Here is a 19,457-nt window from a genome sequence, read left to right on the forward strand (position 1 = left end):
GCATTTGACCCACAGGTATGAATGTCTAGTTTACGAGCATCCCCTTGACCCATACACGCTGTTGCAGTTATTGAAATGTGTCCATTGGTTTAATGCTTTGCATAACAATATTAATTTCTTTCTCTCTTTACTGGTATCTTTATCTAACCCAGGGGTCCTCAAACTTTTTAAACAGGGGGCCAGTTCACTGTCTCTCAGACCTTTGGAGGGCCGGACCATAGTTTAAAAAAAAAAACAAACTATGAACAAATTCCTGTGCACACTGCACATATCTTATTTTGAAGTAAAAATACAATGGGAACAAATACAATATTTAAAATGCAGAACAAGTAAAGTTAAATCAACAAACTTACCAGTATTTCAATAGGAACTATGGGCCTGCTTTTGGCTAATGAGATGGTTAATGTCTGGTTCCATATTTGTCACTGCTAGTCATAACAAGTGATGCAAGTGTGCATCAGTTAGTCTAGATCTGGTTGGAGATTTCAGATGTTTCATTCTGGAAAAAGTCTGTTCACAGACATAAGTGCTGCCAAAGATGGTTGCCATTTTGAGTGCATGGTTATTAGGATATGTCTTAGGGGGCAGAGATGCATAGAAATTAGGAAGGCTGCTTGACTTAAATGCATCTTTCAGAGAGTCACAATTCTGCAGTTCAGCCAGTTCCATTTGGTAAATCGTATCCACAAGTTCAATGTCAATAGAAAATGGGTTATGGAAAAGCTGTATGTCCTGTTCATGGAGATGAAGCTCTTTAAATCTAAATTGGAAATCCTTTTGCAACTTCTTCAGTGAATCCACACATGTTTTATTTGGGAATGCAACCAATGGATTTTCCGCTAACAGATTTTGAGTTGTGGGGAGATGGCAAAAATTTTCCTCCTTGTTTGATGAGGATGCCTAATTTTACTTCAAATGTTTTCACATGTGATTGCATATCACAGATAAGCTTCCTGTTTCCTTGAAGTTGCACACTAAAACTGTTGAGTAGCTCTGTTACCTCTGTCAGAAAGGCAAGGTGCCATTTCCATTCTGCATCATTGAGCTCTGGTACTTCTTTGTTTTTTAAAAGCGGAAAAGCTGTAATCTGTGGAAGTAAGTCTTAGAAATGTTTCAAAACTCTCCCTTGACTCAGCCAACGGACTTTTGTGTAGTACGGAACATCTTCACAGGCAACATTTAGCTCAGACAGAAATTCCTGAAATTGTCTGTGGTTTAGTGCATTACCTCTAATGAAGTTAACACAAGATACCACAGTTTTCATAACAGAGTCCCACTTCAGTGATTTACTACACAGTGTGTGTTGGTGGATGAGGCAGTGTATGGCTATTGGATGAGAATGGTTATGTTTGTCCATCTCTTGGTTAATGCGAGCAATTACTCCTTTCTTAGACCCCACTATGCTAGGAGAACCTTCAGTTATCACACTGGCTAGTTTTGGCCAGTCCAGCTCCAAACTATTCACAGTTTGGCAAACCTTTTCATAGATATCCTCTTCTGTACTTGTTCCTTTGATGCTTTGCAGTGCAGCAAGCTCTTCTGTGACTTTGAAATAGTCATTCGTCCCACAAATAAAAATTAGAAGTTGTGCAGAATCATGAACATCATTACTTTTGTCGAGTGCCAAGGAAAAATAGGAAAGTTTTTTTGCAGAGTTTTGCAAATGCTGATGCAAATTGTCTCCCATTTCTTCATTCATTCGTGTAATTGAGGGTCCTGAAAGACTCACAGTACTAAATAAATCAGCCTTCTCTGGACACATCTCTTTGGCAACAGAAAGAAGCCATTCTTTAACAAATTCTCCCTCCACGAATGGTCTGCCAGTGCACGCTACTAGCTTGGCAACTTGAAAACTTGCTCGCAGTGAAGAAGTATTTAGCTGTTTCTGCTTCACAAAAGTATTTTCCTGAGTTGTCAATGTATATTTCAGTTTTAATATTTTATCTTTTCTGACTTCTCTGACAAAACAGTCATATTTATCTTTATATTGCGTTTGATAGTGTCGACGCAAATTGTATTCTTTGAACACAGACACTATATTCTGGCATATCAAACACCCAGCTCTTTCCTTGTACTGCATGAAAAAGTAATCATAAGTCTACTGTTCTTTGAATAGCCTATACTCTGAGTCAATTTTTCTCTTTCTTTTTTTTTTTATAGAGACAGAGTCTCACTTTATGGCCCTCAGTAGAGTGCCGTGGCCTCACACAGCTCACAGCAATCTCCAACTCCTGGGCCTAAGCGATTCTCTTGCCTCAGCCTCCCGAGTAGCTGGGACTACAGGCACCCGCCACAGTGCCCGGCTATTTTTTGGTTGCAGTTTGACCGGGGCCGGGTTTGAACCCGCCACCCTTGGTATATGGGGCCGGCGCCTTACCTATTGAGCCACAGGTGCCACCCAATTTTTCTCTTTCTTGATATCATTGTTTCCTAGGAATTCCAAATTGCTATTAGTAAAATACCAATATATATATACAGCGCTCCAAAAACAATATACCAGCAATAACTTTGCCCACACAGAGACATATAGACTGCACTGCCCATCAATGCAGTCTGATCAGTGCCCATCAATGCAGCCTTGCCAGTTCACATCATTTCAACCTCACCAGTGCCCATATTGTCGAACTCCACTTTTACCTCAGGCTCACACTGGTGCAGTATGGGAACAGGCACAATTACAGAGCCGGTTCCTCCACCACCTTTCCAGTTCACACTACCCTGTGAGAACCGCACCCATGCGATCAGATTCCACTGAAGGAAAAAAGAAGGCATATATATGCCTTTTTCTTCCAAGTCTAACGCGAGTTCAGCCATACAAGCATATGGCTGAACTCGCACTGCTCAGAGATCACAAAAGTGTGAACCGGGGTTTACACAGCACACAACATAAAACATCATACACAACTGAATAGCAATCAGAATATAAATGCACTTACTGTCAATTAAATTGGGTTTCCTACTCCTCAGCTGTCTGCAGAGCCAGATTAAGTTCCCATGGGGCCCTAGGCAGATTACCAGTTTGGGGCCCCCATGCGATAACACTGAGCACTGACCATTTGCATTAACACTGACCGCTGACTATTTGGGATAACACTGAGCACTAACAATTTGCATTACCACTGAGCACTATTTGCATTACCTCTGAGCTCTGACCATTTGCATTAGCTCTGAGCACTGACAATTTGCATTAGCACTGAGCACTGACTATTTGCGTTATCACTGTAATACAACCACCCTAGAAACCACCCACAACCAACTAACCAACTTAAAAAAAAAAGGCTCTCCTAACTTCAAAAAAAAAGGAGCTCCCTATCTGCAAAAGAAAAGAAAGACCTCTTAACTTCAAAAATAAATAAATAAATCCTAACTTGTTCTTACCTCAGTCCTTAGGCAGCAGCAGTCTCTGCACAGGCAACCTGGTGACTCCTCTGATTACACCAGAGACTGAGAAGAGGAGTCAGAGTAGGAGGGGAGTCGGAGAGTGTGGGGCACGTTCCACACATGCACACTGTGGGCCGGGACTAGTGGGCTGCTAAGCAGAAGAGCAAAAACACCCAGCCAGGAAAGACAGAGAGAAGGAGGGGCAGGGAGAGACAGAGAAAAGGAGCGGAGTCAGAGAGTTGGCGCACATTCCACACCTGCACAGTGCGGCTTGGGACAAGTCGGCTGCTAAGCACAACAGGCAGGGCGGCAAAAGCACCTGGTGGGCCGGGACCAGTTGGCTGCTAAGCAAGACAGGCAGCTGTGGCAGAAACACCCGATGGGCTGGATAAATGTCCTCTGCGGGCCGCATGTGGCCTGCGGGCTGCAGTTTGAGGACCCCTGGTCTAAACCCTTAGCATGGCTCTACCAAGCAATTCACACTGAGCCCCTCCCTGTCTTTCTGTCTTTGCGCCACTCTTCCCTCCCCCTTCCTTAACAGTGAAAGCCACAGTGATCCGGTCTTCAAGTCCAGCATTCACTCTCACCCTGGAGTGTGTGTCCTCTCTTCCCACCACTCGGTGGTGGCTTAGGCTCAGGCGTGCCCAGTGGAGATGGTGACCAGCAAAGTAGAGCAGCTGGACTGTGCAATGGAGTGAACGTGGGATGTGAGCCAGGAGAGAGGAGTCAGTGCCAATTTCTAGGGTGAGGCCTGTGCATCTGGATGAATGGGGAAGTCCCGGGGAGAAGGAAGAGGCAAGAGTTCTCTTGGAAGCATGTGACTGAGATGAAGTTGACCTTGCATTTCTCCATATGGCTGTCCCTCCCACTCCCAGCTTCAGTGTTGGGAGATCTACAGTTTGGGGCTCCCTGGCCACAGGGTCATCTATTCAGTAACGTCACAGAAGTCTCACCAGGAGGTGCAGACTTGAGCTATCTTTTATTTTTGACTTCTTCCTCTCCCCTCCCCTCCCCTCCCACTTCTTTCCCTTCCCCTCTTTTTCCCTCCTTTCCCCGTCTCTCCCTTCTCCTTGCCCCCCCCTTCCTTCTCCTTTCTAAATAATAATGAATCTTGATACTGAGCTCTGAATTCTTTGTGACAACTCTTACTTAGTTTCTAATTTCTCTTGATAGGGAGTGGAAGGATTCAACCTCAGGGGACCCAAGAGACATGAATTTCATAGCTTCAGAGACAGACAGTTGCCTGTACTCCCTCTATCCCTGGTTGACACTTCCTATTGTATTCTAGATTTTGTGATCATCCACTGGCTTTTAATTCAGGGAAACACCACGAATAATGTTCTCTCTCAAACCATTGATTTCAAAAGCAGTTATGTTCTTTCAGCTTGCTTTAGAAATACTCATTTCCTTTCCAGAAAGCCAGGGATTTTCTGTTCTGTTGTTCTGAAGCTTTGAGAAGCTTTGAGAACATAAAGACACATGAATCAGCCATAAAGCTTAATGCTCCGAAGGGCAGCAGCCAGGCTCAGGGAGTGGCTGGGGTAGTGACAGGTGCTAATGATGGTCATAACCACCAGTGTTGTCATCATAAAGTCTTTTAATTGTGAGGTGTAATAATTGCATTTTGCTGCACTGGTGAATATTTCTCCACAAAGACGGATGGATACAGGTTTGTTTACTATAAGTAAATCAAACAAAAGGCTTATTGAGAAACAACTGTGACCTAATTAATAACTTTGTTTATGTGTTAGCTCTCCAAAGGGATTTACGCAGTTTTGGTTCATTAAGCGCCATTAATATGTTAGGCTTAGAATTCTGTTGTATAAAGATGTTCTCTCAATTTTAACTTTATTAAACATGGTGTAGGCATAATGACAGCTAATTTAATCTTCCTCATTTGCTCAATTCCCACAAAACAGTAGAGCGAGACAGACAAATTAGAAATCCTCTTTTTCTTAATACTCACTGATACACCTACATTAAAGTCTTCCCTGGAGTTTTTAGGATTAGCTGGTTACTCGTAACCTGTTTTCCTTTCCAGTAAGCCGGCCTCTAATCCCTGCACAACCTCATCATAACAACACTCCGGATTTTCCCCAGTGGCCCAAGCAAAGGACAAGGAAGAGAATCTAGTTCTGAATTCTTTCTGAATGAATTCTGGAGAACCAAACCAAGGCTGAGACACACGGATTATAGACCACCTCGTGTGTTTATAATCTTTGTCTTTCTTTCTAAATTTCCATCGCTTTCTAGTCATTCCCCAAAGAAAACAAAACTAGACAGTGCTAGAACATACCCAGCTGGAAAAGCACAAGGGCAGCCCAAACCTCACAAGTTTCACCTAAATTCTTGTTCTCACCTTCATGGAACTCTTTATCTTAATAAGCTTGCACTGGCCACAATTACATCATTTTAGGAAGAACAAAAAATACTGCTTCAAAAATATGCAGAGAGATTTAGTTCAAATGTTCAGGGAGAAAAATAACTAACCTGAAGGTCAAAGACACTAACTGGGAGAAGGAGTGGAGTGGACCCTCCATCACCGGCCTAACCTAATTGTCACAGACCCGCACCACACGTATGTATCAGTACAGCAGGCCTAGTTCCTTATGTTGACCACCTCCATATGTTGACCAGTTTGTTACAGTCACTTGGGTGTCACCTTACAGAGATTCTTTTTTTTTTTTTCTTTTTTTTTGTAGAGACAGAGTCGCACTGTACCACCCTTGGTAGAGTGCCGTAGCGTCACACGGCTCACAGCAACCTCTAACTCCTGGGCTTACGCGATTCTCTTGCCTCAGCCTCCCGAGCAGCTGGGACTACAGGCGCCCGCCACAACGCCCGGCTATTTTTTTGTTGCAGTTTGGCCGGGGCTGGGTTTGAACCCACCACCTTCGGCATATGGGGCCGGCGCCCTACTCACTGAGCCACAGGCGCCGCCTCTTACAGAGATTCTTCACGAAAGAGCTGGTACATGCAAGAGCAGGATCTTTGAGGGTGGCTACGTAGGTCATCACAACCTAGCCTTCACCTTTCCCAGGGGAGAAGAGTGATTTACTGTTTAAGACCTAGGAAGGACATTGAGTAATACTTGCTACATACTGTGGCATCTCGTCACAGAGAAACCATAGGCGTTCGTTTTACCAATGAGGGACCCAATCTCCAAGATTGGATGACTGTGTATATACCCTTTTGTCACCTGATGGTCCAAAGCAGATCTGAAAGTCACATCCTCCTGTCACCTCTCTCCCTGTCTCCAACTGCAGTCTCCCTTCATTGCTGTTCTGGGCTTTTTTTTTTTTTTTTTTTACCAGGGCTGGGATTGAACCTGCCACCCCTGGTATATGGGGCCAGCACCCTACTCCTTGAGCCACAGGCGCCACCCTGGACTTTTCTTTTCTTATGGTCAGGCTTTTCCTCCACCCTGTCCTGCCCATCACCTCTCTGGGAGGCCCCCTTACTACAGCTGATGGCATTCTGCCAGTTAACACGGATTATCTTGTAGGTCAACCATTTAATTTTGTATCCAGGACAGCTCCCTCAAATATCTGCAGATATACAGGCCTGAAGACCACATCTTCACTGAGGAAGTTCACTGGCTGACTCATCCAATATAATATATTTTTCCTTAGCCTATTAGACAGCGCAGCGAGCAGTTTGAGGTTGGCATTCCTGGAGAGATCCTGGGGCCCAGGGACTAAATATGGTTTAATTTATAGTTTTAGGTGGTTACAGGAAGAGTGAGGGAGATTTCAGGTTTTTCCTATAGATAAGAAATATATTAAGATTAAAATGAATTATATCTATGTTTTTCTTTTTCTGTACAAAAAAATAATAAATTCCAGAGTTGCTCTGTCTTTTTACTTGTTGTGAAAGACCTGTGATCTCTGATCAGGTCAGTGAATATAAGCTGAGTGTCACTACTCTGAAATCTGTAATGCTCCCAAATCTGAAACTTTCTAAGCTTTGACATAACACTCATAGGAAATGCTCACTGGAGTATTTTGGATTTTTAAATTAAGGATAATGAATTGGTAAGTATATATCATGCACTTACACACATGTGCTATAATCTGAAACATTTCTGGCCTCAGGCATTTTGGGTAAGGGATATTCAACCTGTAGAAAAGGTAAATGGGTAAAATTCTTACGCTGGTGTCTTTTCTCCATGCATCCTAAATTGGGTCTTCTGGCATCTGACTGCTCCAGCTTTTTCTTCTCTTTTCCAATAGTTAATAAAAATGAGTCTCAAGCCTGGACCCCCATGTCTGCTCTCTTTCTTCCTCACTTTTTCTTTCTTTTACCGTAGCCAGTATCTTGGGGCATGTGGTCCCCCAAGTCTAAACTCTAATATCCATTTATAATCCTTGTACTCCCTCCCCATCTGTTCCCCAAGGCAGTTGGTATCACCCTGTAGTCTTGCCACACTGCACCAGTGAGGACTGTCACCCAGGCACACCCCAGCTTTATCTTCCTTTGTATTAAACTTTTAGCCTCTATGCATTGGGCACCTGCTAACCTGTCGGTCATAATCCCCGGCGCTGGAGTTGCACCAGTGAACAAGAGAAGCCTTGAGCGGGGCTAGGCCTGCCTCCAGGCCTCTTGGCCCCTGTTTGTCTCATGTCCGGGATGACCACCGTTCTCCACCCCCATTTCTGCAGGTCCAAGCTGCCTATTCTGCCAAGTCCTCCCCGTTTGTGGCTTGCTTACCCTATATGCTCTTTCTCAGAACCCCTGGCCAGAGGCGACCTCTGCTGTGGCTAAACTTCTACTGGTTTTGCCTTTTTTCTTGCATTACAATCACTTGAATATTTTCTTCCCTCTGTATAGGCTTTGAGTATAGGCTTTCAAAGCCAGAGGCTAGGACTTAGCTATCTCTGCCTCTTCCCTGCTGAATAGCATGACATGACTACAGTTAATTATGTGATAAACGTGTGCTGAGCAAATTCAGGAATTCATGAAAGTTCACTGAAAATTTTCCTCCCATGTTTTTTGGCTGTGTGAGACTTGCTCTTTATTTTTAATCCTCAAAGTTTAATCAAATTGATTTTCTTTTTCTGGGAGTATACTAGGCATACAGTAAATAATTTTGAGTCCTGATTATAACAAAATTGCAGTGGGACGAGAACGGGGGAAATGTTTATTTTTACAGGCCTGTTTTCTTAAAGTTACACAGAGTCTGTATATTATCCAAACAGAAAGGTATCTTAGAAAATTACATGTTTCAAGTTCTTATCACCCTTATTTTACTAATGATAGTTTTTTTTTGTTTGTTTTGTTTTTTGTAGAGACAGAGTTTCACTTTATGACACTTGGTAGAGTGTCATGGCATCATACAGCTCACAGCAACCTCTAACTCCTGGGCTTAAGCAATTCTCTTGCCTCAGCCTCCCGAGTAGCTGGGACTACAGGCGCCTGCCACAACGCCCGGCTATTTTTTGGTTGCAGTTCAGCCGGGGCCGGGTTTGAACCTGCCACCTTCTGTATATGGGGCCAGCGCCCTACCAACTGAGCCACAGGCGCCGCCCCACTAATGATAGTTAATAAACTAAGAGTGTGTATCTGGGACTAAGCTGAAGTGTAAAGAAGACAGGTTCAGATCTGGGTTCGAATCCCAGCTCTGCTGTCTCCTGACATATGTAGCCTGGCCCAGTCATTTAATTTCTCTGCACTTCAGCCCTTATCTCTGGCTATCAGGATCTTGATAGACTGTTTTTTGCTCATCTTTTAATCTCCCGGTCCTAAAACAGTGCTTTGTTTCTAAGTACTCTTTAGACATAGGAGGAGTCAATGGAAGGGAGGACGGAAATTATCCGTCTTGTTGTCTGCTCTGCTTGCAGGGTTAAGAGTGATGACCACGAAAACAGAGAATGTTCAACCCATAGCCATTTTTAGTTTTCTTTTCAAGTTTAAAAACTAGTATTTTATTTACAAGGTGATTTCCTGGATCTTATGGCAGCTATATTCTTTGTTACATCATATTTACAGGTATGTGCCTGGGCATGCCATCCTCAAACCTAGTGAATCCATTGGGGTTATGACAGTCCAGTTCATTTTAAGATAACTGTGTTTTGTTTTAATGCATACCAAAACAGTAATAAAGACGTTTGTTTTGTTTTGCATTTTTTAAATGTTACCTTATAGAAGTTAAAATTGAAGTTCTAGTAAGTTATCAAGCATTGTAACAAATGATCACAGTTCTGTCACCCTTAAAAGGGAAAGCTCTTCTAACAGACTAAAATGCAATCATTACATTGTTCACACTTAAAAGGTTTAAAAATATTTGGAGCAAAATGATCTTTCTGTGGCATATATATATATATATATATATATATATATATATATATATATATATATATATATATATATATATATATATATATATATATATATATATATATATATATATATATATATATATATATATATATATATATATACATTTTTTTTTTTTTTTTTTTGTACTTTTTGGCCAGGGCTGAGTTTGAACCCGCCACCTCTGGCATATGGGGCTGGTGCCTTACTCCTTTGAGCCACAGGCACCGCCCATGTGGCTTATATTGTTAATTGAGGGCATTAATTTTTTGTGGGTCTGCCTTTTTTAGATTCAGGTCGATACTGACAACTCTCGGTTTCAGTGACCTGTGATGTGTTTTCAGACATATAAGGGAAATTGGAAAGATTTACTTTTCACTTAAATGTAAATAAATTTAGTAGAAATTTGAACAAGAACAAAATACTAGTAGTACTTTTTCCCCATTCAAAATGGAATGGAAAAAGCCTTTAAAGAATGTACTTTCTACCAATTTTGAGGTTTTAAAATTCTACTTTTTGCTTCTGCAGACTTAAAGTTCACATTTTATAAATTTGGTTTACTTATTTACTTAGTCGTTAGCATGAGAGAGACCTGTATTTTAAAATAGTATTTTATTTTTCCTTCAACATCAGGAGGAATGGTTATGCCCTCTAATGCTATGCTTAAGTAAAATTACACATTCGGGGCACCTAAATTGGCATGCCAAATTATAGGACATTTTAATTATTGTGTGGATGGGACAGATTCATTTATTCTTGCACTCTTTGGAGAAAGCAGCCCTTTGCAGTGATTCACAGTAGTAAATAAAAGATTAACAGGAAAATGCCCTTTATGAGACTTAATAAATTAAGTCTCAGAATTAACTACAATATCTAGATGTAGAAAAACAACCTGTGGCCTGCTTTGAGTTTCAGCCTATTCTCTTAAGATAAATTTACTCTAAATACGGCCTAAGTAAAGAACTAAGTACCACTTAACATCAGAACTATTTTCCTAGGTACGTCATTTGGGCCAATTGTTTCAGGCTCTTCCCTCTGAAACCATTAACCAAAGCCACTAATAAGCAGAAATGCAGAGTTAAGAGCCCCTTCTCTCTCTTTCAGTTTCCAGTGGACATATTAATGAGCAATAAAGTGGCTAAAAGGCAGGCCGCTGAAGAAAGAGAGAAGGAGGCAGGCAGAGATGATTGTGGAGACAGATACTCAGACCCTCCGCAGTGCAGATTGGGCTGCCCCCCAGCCACGTGGGCCTGTGATCAGTGGAATTTGGAGCTCAGTTTCTTAATTGCTTCTTTAGTTTTATCCAAAGAGACAACTGGGCTTCTAGAGATTTCTTCTGTGCAGAGAGCGGTTATGCTGAAGCAGCTTAGGTGGCAGCTCTTCTGGCTAGCATTTCATTCTTGGAATAATAGACTCCACCCAGGACCCACTTCAGGACTCACTTTGACCTCACTGACAAGGCTCAGTCTTCTTAGCAGCTGACATAGTCTAGGGTCCTACAGAAATTCCAGAAGCATTTAATTCTCTTCCAAATATCGGTCAGATTACATCAGACCCGCTTGGCAATTAATTTGCTGTCGAGTCTTGGCCATCTGGTTTTTATGATCTTAACCCTTCATTTTAGTTAAATGGAGTTTGATTTTCTCAAATCAAGACATTTCCAACTCTGAATATATGTAGAATGAGCCCTTAATGCTGAGAATCTGAGAGTTAGTTGAAAGCGCCAACTGATAACAACCCCAAATGTCACAGGACAGCCAAGTGCCCGTAATCACAGTCTAAAACTTTCATTTTCTTCCTTTCCTATAACATTATAATAATAAAAGGTCAGGTTAGGCCTTTGTTCGCTTCATATCATTGGGTAATCAAACCACTTAAACACCACGCAGACTTACCACCCAAATAGATGGTCTGTATTCTCCCTCTCCTGGCCTTTTCTGAAATATTGTCTGAGTTATAATGTGTTACTGCAAAAAATTGTGTTTCAATGGGCTTCTTTCTGCTGATTAACAGGTTTTGGATTCAGGAAGATTGAAAGAATATGATGAGCCATATGTTTTGCTGCAAAATGAAGACAGCCTATTTTACAAGATGGTACAACAACTGGGCAAGGCAGAAGCCGCTGCCCTCACTGAAACAGCAAAACAGGTGAGCATGCTCCAAGGAGTTGTAATTAAAGTTTGTCTCAACAATTCACTCCTCACAATTTGGCACCATGGGTATGGTAACAAGCACTGTGTGCCCTTTTCAATTACAAGCCTCCAGAGCCAAAGCTTCGTGACTGGGCCTTAACAATATGTCCCAGGCTGAAGTCAGGTCTGCGAAGTGTCTGCTGAGGCGGGGGGTGGAGTGTGCACATACAAACATGTGCAAGCAGGTGCGCCCACGAGCGAGTGAGACGGCAGACTGGACTCTTCACACAGTGAGACTCTCTGGGTTCAGATTCTCATATAAAATGGCATAGGGCACACAACAGATTTTACAGACCCTTGCATTTTATTGTTACCCAATGCGCTTAGCACATTTGAGATGCAAATGCTGTTGAGATACATCCAGACAACTTGAAAGTTTATGAAAAAGGTGGGGAATATTCATCTAGAAAGATCTACCAGGGAAAAATGTGGATCGCTTTTGAGTTTTGTTGTGTGTATAATTTGTAAAGAAACCTCCTGTATGATACTGTCACTTTCTCCCTCGGTTTCTCTCTAGTTCTTTGTTTTCGAGAGTTAGGTCTAAATACCCCTTTATGCTTCCTCTACCTTCCTCTAGAAGATAAAATTGTTATCAGGACAAATCAAGAATTTATAATACCTTAAGGCTATCGTCTGAATAGTGCTTAAAGGTTGACCTAACATCAAGGATGTTGAGGTTTTGTGATATCTTTCCAACAGTGGTGATGTAGAACTAGCTCATTCTACAGGCGAGATAACAGTAGTCTGGTTTAGGGAGTTAGCCAGTTTCATGCGGCCACCTCTAATTCTCTCTTTAAATTCTGTGAGGTAGGAGTTGCATGGATGGAAGAAGGGGAAAGTCTTAATATGCATGACAGAGGGTGGGATGAGATTTCCAAGGGCACATGGTGACACTCATCGTAAAAGCTGCTTAACTCTAGGCATTATAATATGGGTATGGGTTTACCAGATTTTCAATACCATGAGTAGAATAAAATTGCTTGTTTTGTGTAATATTTTAAATATCTATTAAAGACAATAGAATAAGAAATATTTCATTATTTAACGGTCCTTCTGAATGAAAGCTATATGTAAAATATAGCCTAGGTTTCCTTCCATCACTGTTTTATTTCGTGCCTCCTTAGAATGAAGGAGCTGTGCTTTCTACCGCCTGTAGGATATTTCCTTGGTTCCTACTCGCGTCCTCAAAAGTGTTCAGTAAATGCCTGTGTGCACACAATCACATGCTGGGCTCTAGAAGGTGTGTAAGCTCTGCCTGGAGTCATTGACAACATGGACGAAGGAAGAGAGAGATGAGCACAGATTGATATGTTGAGTCCCTGACTGTGGTGAGGCTGACTGACGTGCCATGCTCTGTGCTATGATAAAGGTCCTCTTCTCATTATGCCTGTCTAAGAGGCTGAAGTTTGGAGGAAGGAGGGAAGTGCCCAAGACCTCATAGCTGGCTGAATAATTGGCAGAGTCCAGGTTCACTCCTAGGATCAGGGAGGACAGAGTCTGTGTCTGAACTTTTCGTAAGAATCACTTCATGTATCAATGAAGAGGGAAGCTGTATTTGAAGCACTATATTTTTTTTATGCCTGAAATTTATGGAATACTTTTTATCTTCTAGAATATCTCCCAAAGCTTCCCTCATAAAACCTGATCAATCAATTGCCATTCCGTATATAATCTAGTTATAAAACAGCCAGGAATCTTCAAAACCCTTTTTGTTCTTTGACACCTCAGGCATTTCACAGCAAACGTGTGTCCCCACCTACATGTCAGAGTCCCCATTTTAAAGTTGTATTTTATATTACCAAGGCATTGAATAAGAAAAGCGGATGTTTGAATTTTAGATGGCTCTAACTTTTTTATAGATGAGGAAACTACGAAATAGTTTATTCCCACGAAATGAGGTGACCTCGTGTTAGACTCGTTTACAACAGAAAGAGTGTTATTAACATTGTAGAAATCTTTTCTTCTGTTTTACTTCAAGTGTAGCATACATGCAAAAAAGCACATAGGTCACAGAATTAGAGATCTCTTAATTCCTGGGCTAATAGTCTTTCATCTAATTCAATATCATTAATAATACCTTACTTTTGTAAATTCTTTTTAGTTTATATTTAAAAAAAAAAAAATTATTGATCAGGCTGTTTTGTGAAGGGCTGTCACAATATTGGCCCAGAGCCGGTCAGGGAACAGAAGGCAGATCACTGGGCGAGGCTGATGTGTTGCCCTGGTTACCACATTCTCTGCCGTGTTTGAAAACACTGCTCCTTGTTTCCTGTGGTATCTAAGGTTAGGCCGTCACCCAAATTCACAGGGCAGCAGAACATCCCTCCTGGATTTTGTCCTGCCTAACATTGCCTCAGGTCACCTCTACAGAAAGACACAAGGAAACACATACCTTGACTCTCATCCGAGTCGAATATCTTTCCACATACATTTGGTCCTCTTAGGAGAACGAGCTGTCAGATTGTCAACCTTTTAAATGTACAAACATCACATATCAATGCATCATTCAAAACTGTAACACTGTGAGGATTAGTCTAAACCAACAAGCTTTTCACTCGAACAGATTAGAATTCATCTGTTTGAAAAGAAAACTCAACATCTGGGAAAAGGAACTTCTAAGTCACGTGTCCTTGACCACGTAGTTGCTGATCTGAAAATGGTGCAGGCGAGATGAATCCCTGGGATTGACCTTTATAGGTGACTCAGGAGGAAGTACTTTGTAGATACATAAAGCTGCCATAACTCAGTGACACAGACAAGGTGGCTTAAACAACAGAAGTTCATTTTCTCGCAGTTTTAAAAGCTGGGAGTCTGAGATCAAGATATCAGCAGGGCTGAATTCCTCTGGGGACTCTATTCTTGCTTGTAGACGGCCACCTTCCAGCCTTGCCTTAGTTACATGGTCTTTCCTCTGTGTCTGTGTCCTAATTGTCTCTTCCCATAAGGACACAGGTCATACTGGATCAGGGCCACCCAATGATCTCATTTTAACTTAATCACCTCTCTAAAGACCCCCGTCTCCAAATACAGTCACATGCTGAGGTGCTGGGGTTTAGAGCTGCAACTTAGAAATTTGGGGAGGGCACATAATTCACCCCATAACAAAGGGTGAATAATGCCTGTCATGCTCTTTCCTGATAAAGGAGACTTAATTGAGGTTTCTAACACGCCCTTGCTCCACAGAGCACATCCATCTGTGGAATCCCCGATACAACTCAGAAATTAGGAAATCCTGACATTGTAGGTTCTAAGAATCTGGACCTGTTTGGGTAGGGGCAGAAGGCACTTGGCAGCCAGTGGCCTTGTACACGTCACCTGAGGACTTGGAGCCTCTTGGTTCTCCTCTGTAGTGCAGGGACTGCAGCATTGCCCTGGCTTCCTCATAGGCATGGGGTTTAGAGAAAGTAGTATATGTTTAAGGGCTTAGAGAGATGTAAAGTGTTTTACAAATACAAGCCAATTGTACTCATTGACCATAAAAGTGTCATCATTTTTTAAAGGCTGTAGACTTGCTCCCAATAATAACAAAAGAAGTATTCAGGGCGGCGCCTGTGGCTCAGTGAGCAGGGCGCCGGCCCCATATACGGAGGGTGGCGGGTTCAAACCCAGCCCCGGCCAAACTGCAACAAAAAAATATCCGGGTGTTGTGGCGGGCGCCTGTAGTCCCAGCTACTCGGGAGGCTGAGGCAGGAGAATCGCCTAAGCCGAGGAGTTGGAGGTTGCTGTGAGCTGTGTGAGGCCACGGCACTCTACCGAGGGCAATAAAGTGAAACTCTGTCTCTACAAAAAAAAAAGTAGTATTCAGAGTTCTTCTAAGTAGCTTTAATCTCATGCTGTCGCCTCAGGTAGAATGCAGTGGTGTCATCGTAGCTCACTGCATCCTCAAACTCATGGGCTCAAACGATCCTCCTGCCTCAGCTTCCTGAAGAGCTGGAACTATAGTTGACCACCATGGTACCTGACTAAATGTTTCTACTTTTGGTAGAGATGAGGTCTCACTCTAGCTCAGGCTGGTCTTGGAGTCCTAATCCTCTCACTTTGGCCTCCCAGAGTGCTACAATTATAAATGTGAGCTGTCATTCCCATTCCTAGCCCAAAATTATTTTTAGTAATCAGCCTAACATTTAAAACATACTAATGCTGGGGTGGCACCCATGGCTCAGTGAGTAGGATTCTTGCCCCATATACTGAGGGTGGCAGGTTCGAACCTGGCCCTGGCCAAACTGCAACAATAACAACAACAACAAAAAATACCAGCCTTGAGAGAGACTAAAGCTTATATATCTTCTTAAAACATACTAATGCTACAAAATTCAAAAAATAATATAGTTTTTTTTTTGAGTCGGAGTCTTACTATATCGCCCTTGGTAGAGTGCCATGGCATCACAGCTCACAGCAACCTCAAACTCTTGGACTTCAGTGATTCTCTTGCCTCAGCCTCCCAAGTAGCTGAGACTATAGGTGCCCACCACAATTCCCAGCTATTTTTTTATTGTAGTTGTCATTGTTGTTTGGCAGGTCCAGGCTGGGTTCAAACCTGCCAGCCTTGGTGTATGTGGCTGGCACCCTAGCTGCTGAGCTACAGGCAGCAAGCCTTTTCTTTAACTTTTATAAGTAAAAAGTAAGTCATTCTCCCACTCTTGTCCCGCGTTCTCCCAAAATCATCTTCTTTTTTTTTTTTTTTTTTATTGTTGGGGATTCATTGAGGGTACAATAAGCCAGTTACACTGATTGCAATTGTTAGGTAAAGTCCCTCTTGCAATCATGTCTTGCCCCCATAAAGTGTGACACACACTAAGGCCCCACCCTCCTCCCTCCATCCCTCTTTCTGCTTCCCCCCCCCATAAACTTAATTGTCATTAATTGTCCTCATATCAAGATTGAGTACATAGGATTCATGCTTCTCCATTTTTGTGATGCTTTACTAAGAATAATGTCTTCCACTTCCATCCAGGTTAATACGAAGGATGTAAAGTCTCCATTTTTTTTAATAGCTGAATAGTATTCCATGGTATACATATACCACAGCTTGTTAATCCATTCCTGGGTTGGTGGGCATTTAGGCTGTTTCCACATTTTGGCAATGGTAAATTGAGCTGCCATAAACAGTCTAGTACAAGTGTCCTTATGATAAAAGGATTTTTTTCCTTCTGGGTAGATGCCCAGTAATGGGATTGCAGGATCGAATGGGAGGTCTAGGTTGAGTGCTTTGAGGTTTCTCCATACTTCCTTCCAGAAAGGTTGTACTAGTTTGCAGTCCCACCAGCAGTGTAAAAGTGTTCCCTTCTCTCCACATCCACGCCAGCATCTGCAGTTTTGAGGTTTTGTGATGTGGGCCATTCTCACTGGGGTTAGATGATATCTCAGGGTTGTTTTGATTTGCATTTCTCTAATATATAGAGATGATGAACATTTTTTCATATGTTTGTTAGCCATTCGTCTGTCATCTGTAGAGAAAGTTCTATTCATGTCTCTTGCCCATTGATATATGGGATTGTTGGCTTTTTTCATGTGGATTAATATGAGTTCTCTATAGATCCTGGTTATCAAGCTTTTGTCTGATTGAAAATATGCAAATATCCTTTCCCATTGTGTAGGTTGTCTCTTTGCTTTGGTTATTGTGTCCTTAGCTGTACAGAAGCTTTTCAGTTTAATGAAGTCCCATTTGTTTATTTTTGTTGTTGTTGCAATTGCCATGGCAGTCTTCTTCATGAAGTCTTCCCCCAGGCCAATATCTTCCAGTGTTTTTCCTATGCTTTCTTTGAGGCTTTTTGTTGTTTCATGCCTTAAATTTAAGTCCTTTATCCATCTTGAATCAATTTTTGTGAGTGGGGAAAGGTGTGGGTCCAGTTTCAGTCTTTTACATGTAGACATCCAGTTCTCCCAACACCATTTATTGAATAGGGAGTCTTTCCCCCAAGGTAAGTTCTTGTTTGGTTTATCAAAGATTAGGTGGTTGTAAGATGTTAGTTTCATTTCTTGGTGTTCAATTCGATTCCAAGTGTCTATGTCTCTGTTTTTGTGCCAGTACCATGCTGTCTTGAGCACTATGGCTTTGTAGTACAGACTAAAATCTGGTATGCTGATGCCCCCAGCTTTATTTTTGTTACTAAGAACTGCCTTAGCTATACGGGGTTTTTTCCGGTTCCATACAAAACGCAGAATCATTTTTTCCAAATCTTGAAAGTACGATGTAGGTACTTTGATAGGAATGGCATTGAATAGGTAGATAGCTTTAGGAAGTATAGACATTTTAACAATGTTGATTCTTCCCATCCATGAGCATGGTATGTTCTTCCATTTGTTAATATCCTCTGCTATTTCCTTTCTGAGGATTTCATAGTTTTCTTTATAGAGGTCCTTCACCTCCTTCGTTAGGTATATTCCTAGGTATTTCATTTTCTTTGAAACTATGGTGAAGGGAATTGTGTCCTTAATTAGCTTCTCATCTTGACTGTTATTGGTGTATACAAAGGCTACTGACTTGTGGACATTGATTTTATATCCTGAAACATTACTATATTTTTTGATGACTTCTAGGAGTCTAGTGGTTGAGTCTTTGGGGTTCTCTAAGTATAAGATCATGTCGTCAGCAAAGAGGGAGAGTTTGACCTCCTCTGCTCCCATTTGGATTCCCTTTATTTCCTTGTCTTGCCTAATTGTATTGGCTAGAACTTCCAGCACTACGTTGAATAGTAAAGGTGATAGAGGACAACCTTGTCTGGTTCCAGTTCTAAGAGGAAAAGCTTTCAGTTTTACTCCATTCAGTAAAATATTGGCTGTGGGTTTGTCAAAGATAGCTTCAATCAGTTTTAGAAATGTGCCACCTATGCCTATACTCTTCAGAGTTCTAATTAGAAAAGGATGCTGGATTTTATCAAATGCTTTTTCTGCATCTATTGAGAGGATCATGTGATCTTTATTTTTGTCTCTGTTAATATGGTGGATAACGTTTATAGACTTGCGTATGTTAAACCAGCCTTGCATCCCTGGGATGAAGCCTACTTGATCATGATGAATGACTTTTTTGATGATGAGCTGTAATCTATTGGCTAGGATTTTGTTGAGAATTTTTGCGTCTATGTTCATGAGTGAGATTGGTCTGAAATTCTCCTTTTTGTTTGGGTCTTTTCCTGGTTTTGGTATCAGGGTGATGTTTGCTTCATAGAATGTGTTGGGGAAGATTCCTTCTTCCTCAGTTTTTTGGAATAATTTCTGCAGTACAGGAATAAGCTCTTCCTTGAAGGTTTGATAGAATTCTGGAGTGAAGCCATCTGGACCAGGGCATTTTTTAGTTGGAAGCTTTTTTATTGTTTCTTTGATCTCAGTGCTTGAAATTGGTCTGTTCAGGAGGTCTATTTCATCCTGGCTAAGTCTAGGGAGAGGGTGTGATTCCAAATATTGATCCATTTCCTTCACATTGTCAAATTTCTGGGCATAGAGTTTCTGGTAGTATTCAGAGATGATCTCTTGTATCTCTGTGGGATCAGTTGTTATTTCCCCTTTATCGTTTCTGATTGAGGTTATTAGAGATTTTACTTTTCTATTTCTAGTTAGTCTGGCTAATGG

At 41.7% G+C, this 19,457-nt stretch overlaps 1 protein-coding gene across 4 annotated transcripts in view; it reads left to right on the plus strand.

Annotated features, from left to right (window-relative positions):
* Window positions 1–19,457, plus strand: part of ABCC4 (ATP binding cassette subfamily C member 4) — a 242,767-nt gene that overhangs the window by 211,465 nt on the left and 11,845 nt on the right. For all 4 annotated transcript variants that reach the window (XM_053564121.1, XM_053564118.1, XM_053564120.1 and 1 more), the window contains one exon: window positions 11,710–11,844. In XM_053564121.1, coding sequence (XP_053420096.1) covers window positions 11,710–11,844 — 135 coding nt within the window. The remainder of the gene's footprint in view (window positions 1–11,709; window positions 11,845–19,457) is intronic.

This window comes from Nycticebus coucang, chromosome 15, assembly GCF_027406575.1.
Source record: "Nycticebus coucang isolate mNycCou1 chromosome 15, mNycCou1.pri, whole genome shotgun sequence".
NCBI lineage: Eukaryota > Metazoa > Chordata > Mammalia > Primates > Lorisidae > Nycticebus > Nycticebus coucang.